At 36.7% G+C, this 15,930-nt stretch overlaps 1 protein-coding gene across 6 annotated transcripts in view; it reads left to right on the top strand.

The window, feature by feature from the left end:
* Positions 1-15,930, top strand: part of SMARCA2 (SWI/SNF related, matrix associated, actin dependent regulator of chromatin, subfamily a, member 2) — a 119,502-nt gene that overhangs the window by 35,562 nt on the left and 68,010 nt on the right. For all 6 annotated transcript variants that reach the window (XM_058827106.1, XM_058827110.1, XM_058827109.1 and 3 more), the window contains 5 exons: positions 3,520-3,646; positions 4,791-4,964; positions 5,177-5,350; positions 10,960-11,130; positions 14,808-14,861. In XM_058827106.1, coding sequence (XP_058683089.1) covers positions 3,520-3,646; positions 4,791-4,964; positions 5,177-5,350; positions 10,960-11,130; positions 14,808-14,861 — 700 coding nt within the window. The remainder of the gene's footprint in view (positions 1-3,519; positions 3,647-4,790; positions 4,965-5,176; positions 5,351-10,959; positions 11,131-14,807; positions 14,862-15,930) is intronic.

Here is a 15,930-nt window from a genome sequence, read left to right as displayed (position 1 = left end):
TGGTGGATTTAGCTTTAATATAGGCAAGTTTAATTCAGAAATGTGTCTTCACAATTTCTTAATAAAAGCAGAGCAGAAAAAAGCCAAAATAAACATACTTATCCTGAAAGCACTGAGGTTAGTGAAAGCATTGTGAAACACTTGGCTCTTGAGATCTCACACTAAACCCTTTTAATAAAGGGGCATTATGCTTTGAAAACCGTTTGAATTCCAGGTGTGTCTCTGCATCCATGTGGTACTCCATGGGCTGCAGGGGCACAGCCACCTCACCATGGCCTGCACCATGGGGAGCAGGGGAATCTCAGCTCTGCCTGTAGCACCTCCTGCCCCTCCTTCTCCAGTCATCTTCATATCTGTACAGAGTTGTTTCTCTCACATGTTCTCACCCTGCTCTTTTGTATCCACAATTACACCTGCCCAGTAACCTTTTTTCCCCCTTCTTGAGTCTTCTGTCACAGAGGCATTTACCACCATTTTTGATTGGCTCAGCCTTTACAGATGGAGGGTCTATCCTGGAGCTGGCTGGCATTAGCTCTGCTGGATGTAGGGAAACCTTTGGGCAGGTTCTCACAGAAGCCAGTGCTGTAGCCTCCCTGCTAGCAACACCTAGCCACACAAATCCATTACACATGTTTTTATAAAACTCTCCTTAATGCTTTCTTCAAAATAAAGTGCTGCTTTTTAATCTCACTGAAGAACTGTCTTAAGATAATAATGCCTATAATTTAAAGTTGTTCTATTATGTTGAAAGGCTTTTTCCACCTTCTCATTCTCATTGCACATTAAAAAACAATAGACCTGGTAATGTCCTGCAGATTGTATGTAGTTTCTTCCTGTTACCTGCAAAGTATATTTTTTACTGCATGGCATCCATGCTAGACAGGTTTGATCTGCTGTTGATCCAAGTTAATGAGAAATGGGTGTTCATCACTTAGTTTGCAAAGAGATCTCGGCATGCATACAGTAGCCACTTTCTGCATGAAGGTAAATTGCTGAACTGCAAAGATTAATTTATTACATCCTTTAAAGTGTGAGATTGCATACTTCAAGTGATAGTAAAAAGATCTAGGAAACTTTTTTCCTGGGATTCTCTTTACCTAACAGCTGTTAGCATTGTTATTTGAAAATAGCAGCAGTACAACAAACTGGGTCACTTCCTTTAAAGACTGGAAGGTGGCTGTGGTGAGAGATTGCTCAAGCAGTTCTTCCATTCACTTGAATTGGAATTCTTTAAAAAATCCTACTGACTTTTGAAGAAAACCCTATTACCATTAATCCATTAGTACCATATGTATATATACATACAAATAGTACTTCTAGGAAAGTATGAAATGAAACTTCAAAATATGTTCTTGGTTTTCGTGTTTGCTTTCTGTTTTGTTATGTTCTGTTTTGTTTTGGTTTTTTGTTCATATGAAACCCATCTGGTTGTCACTTTCTTTATTCTTCTGTATGGGTACTGTAGATTTTCATTACTATTTCAACTTTCTTTGTTCTGGACTTTTTTTAAATGGAGTCCTGATCTGAGTTACAATAGGAGTTTTCTGAAGTAATATCTCTACTGACTTAGAAATACTAATTGTTTTTTGTTCCTATGGCTTCCCTCTGACTGGGTTATTAAAGGAAGGGCAACCACCCACCATAGCATTGAACTGTCATTGTTTGTAGTTCAGTGCATTTCAACGTATGAGGAAAATAGTTGAAGGAAAAGTTATCCTGGAATACTAATGAAACCATTAATTTATTTTTTTGCCATATAATTTAGTGATAAAATTTCATGCACATTTATTTCTGATCTGCCTTTTTTATTAAGTGAAGTTGAAAAAAAAAATTATTAGCAGTGAAATGGGTTTTGTATGGGAGTGAATTGCATAATGTGGCGATGGGACATAATAAGCACACTCTGTGAGCTTTGATATGTTTAGACGTATCTCAAGAAACACATGCGTTTGGATTTTTTTTACCAGTTTTGATGATAGAAATGTAGGGACCAGTCCACCTTTGACAATTCAATTGCTTGAACCTCGGTTGTATAAACTTTTATGTTACCAATCACTTCTATATCTTTTATACCTGAAGTTAAAGAAGAAAACTAATTCTGACAGAACTAAGAAGTCAGCATTTCACTTCATGTTTGTTTGGAAGTGACTCTTAACAGTTAGTTATCTAAAACTATAAGGTATGTCAGGGAGAGCCTAGATTAACTCATCCTCATGAACAAACACTCATTGCTAGCATGAATGTAAAAAGAAACTGAAAATATGTTCAATATTCAGTTGCTTTAATAAGCTCACAACTCAAAATAAAGGTTTGGAAAGGTTGTGACTGCTCCCTTAAGGTTTCATTAAAGTCAGGGAAACGGGGTTTTGGCTGTAACTGTTTTGTAGGTGATAGTTTCAGGAGACAGACTACAGATGTTTAGGAAGGGAGAAAGAATAATAGATAATTGTTGTGATGCAGGATTGCAACCATATGTGGGTAAACGACAGGTAGAGCATGTGATTTTGTACAGCTTGACTGCTTTTTTGTATGAATGTACACTAGCTAGTACATCTCTCCAAGAAACCACGTAATTCTCAAGATTTTACATCCTTAGGTGAACTAAAATATCTTCTTACTAAGTGGAATGCCCAGTTGTGCAAAATGTGAACATTTTAGTGTAGTATATAAACTGGAAATAGCAAAATAAGGCAGTGTCATTTTCTGAATGAAAACTATTTCTGCAGGAATAATGAACTTTTCTGGACTGAGATGAATACTTTAATATTAACTAGAGAGAGTTTAATGAAACTCTCTCTAGTTAAGAAATAGCTCTTCTTGATTTGCATTTTCAGTCTGTATGACAACCATTACTTATCTAATTCTGCTTCAATTTTTTAATCTCTTAAAGACACCAGAATAGTCTTCTGCAGTAATATGCAGCATTACATCCTATTTTTTTTCCCCAGGAACTTTAGAATTCTTCCAGTAATATTAAAGTTGGAAAAAAATCAACTTCTGTCTGTCTTGTCTATTATTCCTTCTTTTTGTCTCTTGAATTTGTAAATGAATGCAAAATGAGCTTCTAGAGGAAGAGTGAAGTAGAATTTGATTTATAGTAGGAGCTATATAGCTGTGAATACGTTATGAACAAACTTAGTCAATAAAATAATGAAGTAGAATTCCAGATAATTAGGCAAATATGGTCTATGTCATCACTGACTACATTGCATAAAAATAACACCCATCAAAGAAGCTTGAAAGCAGAATCCTGAATAATAGTGTGTAAAATTGAATTCCCAAATTCATATTCACGTATCTAGTTCTAGTTGAAAAGAATGGCCAAGGGGCATTTTGATAACTTCACAATTTATTTTCAAAGTGGAAAAAGATACCCAGTGTCATCTCCACAAAAGCCTGTTAGTTCAGAAAAAAACAGAAAAAAAGACATGTAAATGACTGAGTTAAACTGACTATTTTTACTACATGTAATGCATTACAGATTTCTCATGGTGTCTTACCCAGTTTTCTGTTTTGTAGACTTCAGGCTCGAATTGCTCACAGAATTCAGGAACTGGAGAACTTGCCTGGTTCTCTCCCCCCTGATCTGCGAACCAAAGCTACAGTGGAGTTGAAGGCTCTTAGGCTACTGAACTTCCAACGCCAGGTAATGCTGTTTACTTGAGGAAAATTTTCATAGTGGCCACAAGCAAACCTGTTCATGCAACAAAGAGTAAACTGGAAAGAGATTCTGTATTAGTGCAAAGTGTAAGCAGATCCTGCATGCAAGCTAATGTAACCAACAAGCAAGTAATGGAAATGTGTCTTTTGTAATGAACATGACATTAGTACAAAGGAAAAAAAAAGTGCTGGACAGACTCCAAGCTGATTTTCAGAACAGATCTTCTCAACAGATACCTCCTTCTGGACATACTTAGTATTTGCACAAGTCCCCTTGTTTTAATAAAAATTGTGTGTTGCTGTTTTGTGTGGTTTTTCTCTGTGATTTGTTTTTGGGATTTCCACTGTGGTGCAGACTTTGAAAATGAAACATAAGAGGATCATGCATAAGATTTAACTTGAATGTTGAGTGCCTGTATAAGCAAATTAATTTCAGAAAAGGAATCACACTGCCAGACTGTTACGGGCCTCTTGCCATTGGCTTTTGCAGTTAGTTTGGAAGAACAAAGATGCAGTTTGGCAGGTCAAGCAAAATACTTCCTGACAAAAGCCTTGGCAGGAGTTGTGCCATGGTGTCCAAGTCTTCCTTCCTTTCTACCCTTGGCACTCCTTTGTAATGAAGTTTTGTCAGAGGTCAGATGAAAAGCAGCAGGCTCTCCCTGCTCTACTGCTGGGACTGTGGCAATACTGTTCCAAGCTCTTTACATTTACCTCTCCCACCTGTCTTCTGTACAGCTGGCAATAAAACAAGTTGTCAATTATGTACAGGTCCTGCACTAGAAAATACATTATCTATGTGGTTTGTTTGTGTTTTATTTTGATGGTGTAAGATCTTGACGCACCCCTTTTACTGCAGCAGGACCGTTGTTACCAGCATCTGTAAAGAGGGAAGAAATTATGCTTAAAAGTAATTAACGCTTTTGATCATTCTGTGAAGGTTTAAGATTTGTTTAGGGTAACTGATGTAGCTGTTGCAACTGTATCACTGCTGTATCTTTTTAGAGCTGTAGTTTTGAACTATATATTTTGAACTGTTTACTTTTCTACTCTGTCATAACAGTGTTTAAAGTTGTTTTATTAAGAGCTAAATGTTTGAGTGTTTGTCTTTCCCCAACTCTCTCCACTGGTAGTTAAGACAAGAGGTGGTAGCCTGCATGCGTCGTGACACAACACTTGAGACAGCACTGAACTCCAAAGCCTACAAACGAAGCAAGCGCCAGACTTTGAGGGAGGCTCGTATGACAGAAAAGCTTGAAAAACAGCAGAAGATAGAACAGGAGAGGAAGCGTAGGCAGAAGCATCAGGTATTTTAAGTTATTAGGAGTTTGCCCCATGACAGATGTGCACTTTGCTTTGCTGTGCAGATCTCTTTTATTTACCTTTGGAGTTTTTTTGATTAAAAAACTCCAAGTGGTATGATAAGTAATTGGAAGACTTTAAGATTAGAACTCCAACATTCCAGATTTCAAATCTGTGCTATGTCAGATTGCCTGCACTAACTTGATTCTCTTTCTAGGAATACCTGAATAGCATATTGCAGCATGCTAAAGATTTTAAAGAGTACCACCGGTCAGTCGCTGGGAAAATTCAGAAACTTTCAAAAGCTGTGGCAACTTGGCATGCCAACACTGAACGTGAGCAGAAAAAAGAAACTGAGAGAATTGAGAAAGAAAGAATGAGGAGACTAATGGTAAGGATGGTTAAATTAGTTAAAGTTATGTACTGTATCCTTTTAATATGTTTATATACTATCTCAGCCACTCCAATGTGTTTCAATTGTGAAATACTTGGTAATAAAAAAAGTATAAATCCAAAACTACTACATTTCGTCACATATATTTCTGTTGGTGTGATACTTCTGAATTTAATCTATAGCTACTTAGTTTTCAAAGTTTTTGTATAGGACTATAGGTTTTTTGTACTAGCATAAAAACTTAGCACAGCCACTGAGTGTAACACACTGTTACACTGAGTAACAGCAACTTCATCTTACTAACATTTTTATATAATTGCAGGGTTATTGGTCCATTTTAAAAATAATGGACTTTGTTTTATTTCTAGGTTTATAGTTTTGAAGATTCCAGATTATTAACTTGTTCATGGCTTACTCCATAATTTTTACATACAGTTGATTCCACATACGAGAGTACCTAACCAATAGCAGTAATGCATGTATTTTTGAGAATTGAATAGTATTCAGTTCTACCCATTTAATGCTTCAGATCACACTCCTTACCATTTCATGGTTTTTCCTTCCCTATACCTTCACAATATCAGCTATATCATTCTAAGAACAGAGTGAAATGTGTTTATATATAATCATGTCTCTTCAGAATGCTGTGGAACCAGTCAGGGAGCTGCCTACATTTCAGGAGTTAAAATAAGTCTGGAATTCAAAGCCTAAACAGATCAGTGCATATGAACAAGTATGTCAGTAACTTGGGGTAGAAAAAATTATTCAAGACCTTGGTTAGCTCAATCTTAGCTGCTGGCAAAAAGCAGTAAGTATCTAATAGAGGTGCAGATGTGAACACTAGTTTTCATCTAGAATGTCCAGAATCTATCCCCACCATGAATATGGGCTGAAAAATTTGGTTTTAAAAATCACAGAATGAAATGCAGAAAGAACTAAATAAAACAATGGTAGAAACTAGGAAATGAAAGCTTGTGTAAAGTGTGAATTAAGAACTTGCATAAGAGAATAACAAATGTGTAGGCCCTAGAACATTTAGTAAAATTACGTAGTAATCAGTATTATAGAGCTTTTTTTATAATTGGAGATAATCATCAGTATTTTGTCTAACCTAGCTTGTAAAAATGTAAATTATTTTTAAAAATATTTTAAAATATTTTATTTTTAAAAAGGGGCTGATTTTAAACAAAAGCAATATTGACATTTGGGAAATACTTTCGTATATTCTGATATTCAGCTTATGTCAAATTGAACACATATTGTGATAAGTAATGAAGATATCCACTGCTGAAAAGTACAAAGTAGATTTGAATGTCCAGAAATGGAATAGGATACCAATGCTTCCAGATTATCAATGCTTTCTCCTAAAACACCTCACCAAGACTGGTTAAGCTCTTACCATACGTACAGAATTTCATAGGCATTTTCAGTTTAGGGTTTTGCACTTACTGCTCAATTAAATCCTTCTGCAAAACCAATCTTGTGTTTTCTAATGGGGTTACTTTGCCTATTTAGTTTTAGTCCAGTTGCAGTAAATTTGGAATTCACAGATGAGTACTAGTGTTTTTTTTTAAAACATCATCTCCTCTCAGATGCTTACCATGGTCTCTGAAAATATACTGTATCTAGAACTTTTTGTGTATCTTTTCAGGAATGCTGAATTCATTCCACAAATTGCTCTTCATTTACTATGATTAGAAACAGTGATTGTGTCGCAGCTCATTAGTAGTACTATATATATATATTGTGCAAAAATGGGCATTGGTGTGATTTAAGAAGATACTGTTAAGACGAGCTTAAATGTATAAAATAAGTACCTTGGCTAGATTACACAGACTGTGTATTCAGTAACATTAGAAGCAATAAAAACAACAACAACAATCATAATGATAATTTATTTTTCCTAAAAACTTGGGATTTGAGAATTGTAATTTTGATAGGTTGAACATAACATGGAATTTTGCAAGCAGTTTTGCAAGCTCAGTTTGAACATTATAGCTATTTTTTCTAACTGTATGCCATTCTGGTGTCTCTAGAAAAGCAGGAGCTCTCCCAGAGTGCTGTATTTGAAAGTAATCATCATTTCTTACTCATGTTTGGTTTTCATAAGGCACTGTATACTTCCTTAATTTGTTGTTTCAGCCAAAACTGAGACAGGCATCTCCGCTGCTTTTTTGTACTTTTTGTGACATTCTGTATTACATCATCACAGCACATGAAAGTAATATTTGTTGTATGTCCAACACTCTTACACAGTATGACAAGGATGCAGAAATTGCCAGGGATAGGGTTTATATGGTGAATCCTGTTTCTGATAGTGAGGTCTATCAGAGATTAAATAAAACCAGAGTAGAACAGTGATATAAATTTAACACAAAAAACCCTAACATGACATCCAGAAAAAAAGGATCTTGTATCCATACTGGAAAAGGACTAAATGCAGTTTTATGTCCAGCTCCTATGTTCTTCCTCTTGGTGAACGACCTGCTGGTGAACCGCCTGCACTTCATGTCTTCAAAAAGTCATCTCTGTAGGAGATTTACTATCTCTGTTTCAGGACATTTGTCGTTGTTTTAAAGCAGTAACTAAAAAAATTACTTATTTCTTGCTGTGAGATACGGATTAGAACAAGAGCAAAACAGGCTTAAAACTTAAAAGGAATAAAGAAAGTTATTAACAAAACTACAAGAATAAAACCACCAGAATAAACTTCTAGAATACTCTTTTATCCCCCCACTGCCTGACCATTCCTTCGTACACGTGACAACATAGAGACAAAAAAACTTTGGAACTTTGGTGCTTAAAACAGTCCCAATTCCTGCTAGAGTCTTTTCATCAGCCTTTGTAGAAACAGAAGTCTTCTTCTGCTAATCTATGGAGTTTCTCACGAGAAAACTATTTCTGTTATAGTTTTCTATTTTTCTGATGCCAGCTGCCTGGAAATCTGCCATCAGTTCACTCCTCCCATTTCACATCACTCTGAGGTGTGTATGGGCCATGAGTCTAGGGATGTCACTTTAAGGATGAGTTATTCAAAGGCAAAAGTCCTCTTCATCTGTTTCTGTGAGCTTCCCTGGAAACAGTTTTCTTATTGCCTCTCAAGGCCTCAAATCTTCGCTTCACTCTGTTCCAGCGCCTCACTGTATCACAATTACTCTCTCCTTTGCTCAAAATCCACACTTTGAACACTCTATTTCTCCCAATATACTCTGTCATGAATTAAAGGAGTCTTTTCAAAACACTATTGTCCATTTTCATAGCTTTAACAGAAAGATATTTCAGCTTATAAAGCATCTCCTTATTCTCTCTTCCCCATCTAAAACTTAACTCTTTTCTTCACTGCTGTTGGTGGTTTTATGATGTCTTCTTCATGTTGATTGTCTCTCTCTCTGTCTCTCTGGGAAAAAGGAGTAATCTGTACGTTTTTATCCAGGTAGTAAAAGAATTAAAGTCTTAGAAAAGCTGCAAGAGTTCATGGTGTCAGGTTTCAGTCCAGCAGCAGAAACTGAAAACTAAGCCCGGCTGGCCAGCTCTGCTTCTCCCCACACCTGCAGCCTTGTCCGGCCTGGAGGAGGGGGGGGGAGGGGGGGGGGCCAAGATAGAGCCTTGTTACCTTTCCAGAAGCTGGAAACACAAAGAGAACAAGAGAGCTTTGACTGTACATCTTAAGGGAGTGTTCACAAGTTGATCTCACTTTTTAATGGTCAAAACTGCTGTCAATTCTTAGAAATGACTGATAATTGGTCAGGAGGAAAGACTCCCATCAGCCACCAGCAGCTTCAACTTCCTTAGCTCCCAAAACCACCTTAAAAGTAAAGCCACCCCGTGACAACATTCAATCTGCCTAATGTAGTGTTGATTTTTTTTTTCCTCCATTGCCAGTCATAACTGCTGCAGATTTTTCCATTTTCCAGCTTTTTCGTTGGTCCATGAGAGTAGGAAATGTGTAGAATCATAGAATCTCTCTCTCAGAGTAACTCAGCCTTCTAGAAGGTTGAACCACCTTCCAGGAGTGTTTACATTGAGTTCAAAACCGGTTGCTTAACGTTTTTTTCAGCCCTATCTTGAAAACCTCTAACATGAGAAATGGCACAGCTTTTCTGCCTGTTCGGGTCCTTCTGAAGTGCAGCCCAGCCCTTGAGCATATCGACAGATATCCCCTGGTTTCATGTCCTCTGCAAACTTGACTGAAGTTCATCCCTTACTCTATGTCACTGGTAGACATGCACAACATGACACAGAATAGACTCCTGTGTTAAGGCTCTTCATACTGTCTTCAGATAAAATATGACTCTCAGACACCTTGCAGTGAAGGATTTTGGATGTATTGGGGGATGACAAGGTGAGCAGGACCGAGTGATTTACACTTGCAGACCAGAAAGCCATCCGTATCATGGACTACATCAAAAACCGAGGCCAGTGATATGGCGAAGTGCCATTATAAAAAGGCGAAGTGCCATTATAAATAGGCAAAGTGCTAGGCCCTGCCCTTGAGTCACAAGAGCCCCAGGCAGTGCCACAGGCTGGGGCAGAGTGGCTGGAAAGCTGCCCAGAGAAAAAGGACCTGGAGGTGCTGGTGACAGCAGCTGAACATGAGCCAGGGTGTGCCTGGGTGGCCAAGGAGGCCAATGGCATCCTGGCCTGTGCCAGCAATGGTGTGGCCAGCAGGAGCCAGAGCAGGGATTGTCCCCTGTACTCAGCACTGGGGAGGCTGCACCTCAGATCCTCTGCTTAGTTCTGCAGTCCCACTCCAAGAGGATATTGAGGCTGGAGCATGTCCAGAGAAGGGCAGTGGAGCTGGGGAAGGGTCTGGAGCACAAGTCCTGGTGAGGAACAGCTGAGGGAGCTGGAGTTGTTCAGCCTGGAGAAAAGGAGGCTCAGGCGGGCCCTCATTGCTCTGTACAGGCTTCTGAAAGGGGGCTGTAGCAAGATGGAGGCTGGTTTCTTTTCCCAGGTAACAAGCGATAGGACAAGCAGAAATCATCTCAAGTTGTGCTGGGGAAGGTTTAGTTTGGATTTTACATCAAAGAAAATACTTCAATGAAAGGGTTGTCAAGCATTGAAGCAGGCTTCCTGGGAAGTTCAGAAAACATGTGGACATGTTTTGATGACATGGTTTACTGGGGGAGCTGGCAGTTTCAAACTGATGATTTGGCTTGGTATCTTTGGCCAACCTTAATAACTAGTTGGGGTTCTATGAAAGTATGGTTTGAGTAGGTATTAGGAAGAAATACTTCACTGTGAGAGTGGTGAGATACTAGAATGTGTTACTCTCAAAAGGTGTGGATGCCCCATGTCTAGAGGTGTTAATGGCCAGGTTGGATATTGTTTTGAGCAATGTGGTCTAGCGGAAGGTGTCCCTACCCATGGCAGGGGAATTTGAACTAGATGATCATTAAGGTCCCTGCCAGCCCCTATGATGCCATGACATTTTGATACAAATACATGACTCTCTGGGCCTGATCATCCAATAAGCTCTTTACCCATGTAGCTCCTCTGTGCAAATCATAACGACCTAAGGTAACACTTCATTATTGAGCTAAGAGTTGGATGGTGCACATTCACCATCATTTCTGTGATGACTGACCTCTCTTCTGTGTTACTAGGCTGAAGATGAAGAAGGCTACCGTAAGCTGATTGATCAAAAGAAGGACAGACGCTTGGCTTACCTGTTGCAGCAAACGGATGAGTATGTGGCTAACTTGACTAACCTGGTATGGGAGCATAAACAGGCACAAGCAGCCAAAGAGAAGAAGAAGCGAAGGAGAAGAAAGAAGGCAAGTAGTTACAGCTGGTATTTTTTAGCCATTTCTTCTTCCAATCCACTTTTAATGTTGATAAATGTGGTGATGCCCGATTGTCATACATGTATGTACCAGAGTGTCTACCAAATTCTCAGTACTGAGGGAGCTCATCCCTCTCTCTATTGAAATATTTATATGCTTTTATTTCCTCAAAAGAAGGTGATAAGGAAGCAGAATTATAAAATTCTCAGCTGTTAATATCCTCATAACACCAGTTTGCTCATAAACCTTGTACAGGTAAAATTGGGACAGATGTGTAAATTAAGATTAATGCACCCAAAAGGGGTACAATATATCAAAAATACATTCTGTGAAAAAGATGGCAAGAGTCTAGTTTGTGTAGCTGTCTCATCCAGGGCACCTATTTTAGACTTCCACATTATACACTTGGCTCAGTCCATTTTGTTAGGATCATTGAAAATGGCTAAGAAACTTGACTAGGTTTATTATAGTAAATGTGTATTTTGCTAGTAATATTGTTCATTGTGCATTTTAAACCTTTAATTGAAACTTTCCAAGATTATTTTTCTTCATATGAAATGTTTTACCCTGCAAGGGAAAGTTGTTGAAATTGAACAGTGCAATTTTCAAAAAAATAATTCCATCTAATAATAAAATAAAATAATAGTGATTAAGGAATGATTTGTCATTTTTTTACGACCTCAGAGTACCTTTCATTTCTTGCAGAATGTATAAGAGGATTTTTATAATCCATTTCCATGCCTGGTTTGCTACTAATTACTGCTACAAATACAAGTCTTACATTTACAGGGTTTACTGACAGTAATGGGAATATGCTAAAACAACCAGCATAGAAAAAAATACTGATCTTGGACATTAATGGCTTAAGAAGCAGTATATGTTTTCTCCTGCTCTCAAAAACCTTTGATCCCAAGAGTATGTTCTTAACGTAGGAGCAATAACCTGTCTACAGAATGAAGATTTAATTTGGATGGAGTTTGTATTGGCTTGTATTACCAGTGAGAACAGACATGGTTTAATGTATATAATGCACAGTAGAGATAATAATAATTGAGACAGCATGTGGAGTAACTGCATCACTTTAAATAAATACGTATTCCTTTAACTGTCTACATATGTGATATTTCTCTTTCTATGTCAGTTTAGCCTAAGTATGTATGAGAAACAGGGTTATCTTCTGGCATGTCAGTAAAGACATAATTTTCTGTCCCTGAATTTGAAATTAAATATGTCCTGTAAATATTCAGTGTTTATATATATCCTATCCTAAAACCTAAGGGAAGATTAGCAAAAAAAAAAAAAAAACAAACCCAACAAAAAAAACAGAAAAAGCCACACAAAAAACCCACAACTTTGCTCTGTCTTGATCATTTGCATCTTTTTGTTTATAATTAACTTCTTTCCAGCATTCTTTTGCTCATCTGTGAAGGAAATAGGAGTTCACACAAATATTACCCTTTATTTTAATGTAGAATTCTGGGAATTTGTCATTGCATGGCTGTGGAACACATTGCAATTAGTGGACACTGTGTCTCTTTTCCAAGCCATATACTTCCAGTTCTTAGGCTTTTATGTTTTGTAATGTGTATTAAAGCTTAATCTACTAATACGTGTAGTTAATGTTTTGTACTTACAGAAAAAATGAGAAAAGAGAGTTCTTAGTATTTTCTCCTAGAAGTGGCAGTGAGGAAGTAAATGGTGAAGAAATAATCTTTGCCAGACTCATTATAGAATACCCAAGTGAACCTTATATTTAGTAGAATAAAATCTGAGATTAGTCCATTCTTTCTCTGGGGTACAGTTTCTCTAATCTTCATGGTAGATTTTCCCTGTTTGTTTCTTTCACGTTCCTCTATTTGTGTTTTCAGTCTCTAGCTTCCTACTGTAGTCATTGATAAGAAAAAATACTCCATATGAAATTTTCATCTGATAGGCTAGTTCAACTTGCTGTGTAGCTTTTCACTTTATTTTTGGCAATTTTTCCTGTCATTATGCAGAGAATTAACAAAATGTGCCTTTCTGCTTTTTAATATTGAGGTTTCCCCAATTCAAGGATTAAATTGTCAACATTAAAGATCTATTTGCATGGTCCAAAACAAAAGTGCAAGATGTCTTTCATTATTTATATTTATTTTCTTTGTATTATGTTCTTCTGATTTCCAAAATTGTTTTTAACTCTGGGTTAGAAATGTTTAACTGTAGGTTATAAATTCTCATAGCAGGTGATGATTTTTGGAGAGTGAACAGCATTGATGCTTACTGCTTTTCTGTGATTTGAGTTGTAGAGTTCTTTACCACTGGCTGTAGCTAAGTGACAGCAATCTTCATGTATTAGATAGCATTCTCAGGTGTAGAAGAATGGATCCCAGCCCTGGTTCATCCAGGGAAAAAGTATTCTCAGTCAATGTAGTGTGTTCAGCCAAGATTACATACGTGTTTTCATAACTTATCCTTCCCTTGTGTTTATTTAAAATCTTCACTTCTAGTGCAGTTCCTTTCTTTGTCAGCAGTCATACCTGCTCAGAAATGCTGAAGCAGGCAGCCTTGAAGCTTGTATTGTTGTTCTTACTAAGCATCAGCTGCTGCATGTTCATTTCAATAACATAATTGGATAATGGAATTTAATAGCAAAGCAAAAAGCTGAACAGGATCTGAAGTAGATATTAAGGATTGTGTCAATATTGAGAAGTGCAGCTATTCCTCAAGTATACTTGTTAAACAAAAAAAGGAATAACTTGTTGGTCTATATTTATCACACACTTCAATAATATTTGGAAGTTTTTTATCCTAAAACACAATTTAAGAGATCACTTATATTTAACAACTATATTTAGTTGGTAGTCTATTCTCTTTACATCAGTATCCAAAATAATATTTCACTGTAGTACTACAAACTCAGCCATGTGACATCAGGAGAAGCTGTAAAATGTCCTTTCTTGCACAGAATTGTTAAGGAAAGTTTGAATGCAAAACAAACTAGGTCTTTCATTTTTCCTCATACTTGCTGACATTTTTAAGTAAGGTAAATGAGGATAAGAGTTGGGGAAGATACTGCTCATTTCTCAGGTTGGTGCCTGGAGAGAAAAAAATCTACCTTTCTCCAGTGAAGAACTCCAGGGTTCCTTTTGTTTCTAATTTGAGAAAGGTCTACACATGATTGGACTGTAGTATAACAAACTCAAAAAATATTCTTTCTAGTTAGTTGTCAGACCAAAAAACCCAAAATATATACCCAAGATAGAAGTGCCTTGCATGAATATGCAATTTGTGATGCCTGCTGACACCTTTAAAATGGAGATTGAAGCAGCTTAGAGGAAATTAATAGTAAATCATATGAAAATCATTTACGACTTTATTTGCATTAGAATAGCCTATAAGCAACTGAGCTTTAGGTCTGAACTGGAAATTAAGTGGGCCAGCCACTTCTTACATGCAGATTTATATCATTGACTGAGGTTATTAGGTACCCTTCTTACACTAGTAAATGCTTTTTGTGTGTTAATTGCTCTGTGCCTGTCTTTGTCTCTATCCATCCACGCCTTCAGTAACTTGAACCCCAGGCTGTTCAAAAATAAGTGAAACATTCATGATCCAAAATGTTTACATAATATGCTTTCTGTACTTTAAATCACTGACCATAGTATTTATCACTTCTTAATTCAATGTAGAAAGCTGAAGAAAATGCAGAAGGAATGGCATCTGGTCTTGGTCCTGATGGAGAGGTATGAATTTTTAAAAGGTGTTGTTTTTAACTTCTTATCAGTTTTTTGTTAAAAAAAAAAACCAAACAACTTTCCAGTGGTTATTGTGGAAATGTGTGTCATGGCTGTAACTTTGAAAATAGTTATGATGACACCTCTTCTAGGAGCTGCTACTTATAAACAGAAATAATGGTCACCTAGGTTAGCGTTTATGCTAGCCTCTCATTATTCCTAAAATCAAAGACTAAAATGAAAAGTATATCGAATCTATCACTGAGTGTGATGAAGTCTGCCTCTCAGTTCTTTAATGTGCTTACAAAAGATATTTTTCCTTCAGTCTGTATGTAGACAACTTGCTTTCAATTTGAGCTCGTAAACACCATATAGTCCATCTTCTCATCTTTATAAAAAATACATTGTTGATATCACATGTAATTACCTTTCCCTCACAGAGCAGAGAACAGTGTTATGATGGATTAAGACATCTGAAAGTTCTTTCTGCCTCAGAAGCAAATGGAAATGAGTATTTTTTCTGTGTCATTCTTCAGATAACATCATTCATTCAGTAGCACAGCATAATGCTGCCTCATTCAGAGCTCTTCTGTTAGTGCAATTTTTCTATTCCATTTAATTTTTATATAAAGACTTTGGAATTATATTTACTGTTTTACTTTTGCTCTCTTTTTATATTTGGAAGTGATAGTTCTGCTAATGTAGTTAGAGTTATAGCAAAATACTTTAATATATTTGTATTTGCACAAGAAAAATGCATATAACACTCCTGAAACTTCAGTATTAATGGAAATTGGCTAAGTTTTGTGCTCCATCAGTCACTGCATTTAGAACTGTTCAGAATTCTTTTTTCTTGCTTATATATATGTATTTGGAAAATATTGTAGGGTAGAAACAGTATTATAAAGAAAAAAGTTTTTGAAGTAAAAATATCCGTAATTGAACAGAGTGAAGAAGTAACATAAAGATTGATAATACTGTTCTAATTTAGTTACAACACAGATAAATAAGAGATTTTGTTCATACAGGTGTTTCATCAGCTTAGTTGAAGAAGTTAGGACAATAAACCTTTAAAACA

The sequence above is a fragment of the Poecile atricapillus genome, chromosome Z (genome assembly GCF_030490865.1).
Source record: "Poecile atricapillus isolate bPoeAtr1 chromosome Z, bPoeAtr1.hap1, whole genome shotgun sequence".
Taxonomy (NCBI): domain Eukaryota; kingdom Metazoa; phylum Chordata; class Aves; order Passeriformes; family Paridae; genus Poecile; species Poecile atricapillus.
The sequence above is the reverse complement of the archived record's forward strand: the minus strand, read 5'-3'. Positions and strand labels throughout refer to the sequence as shown.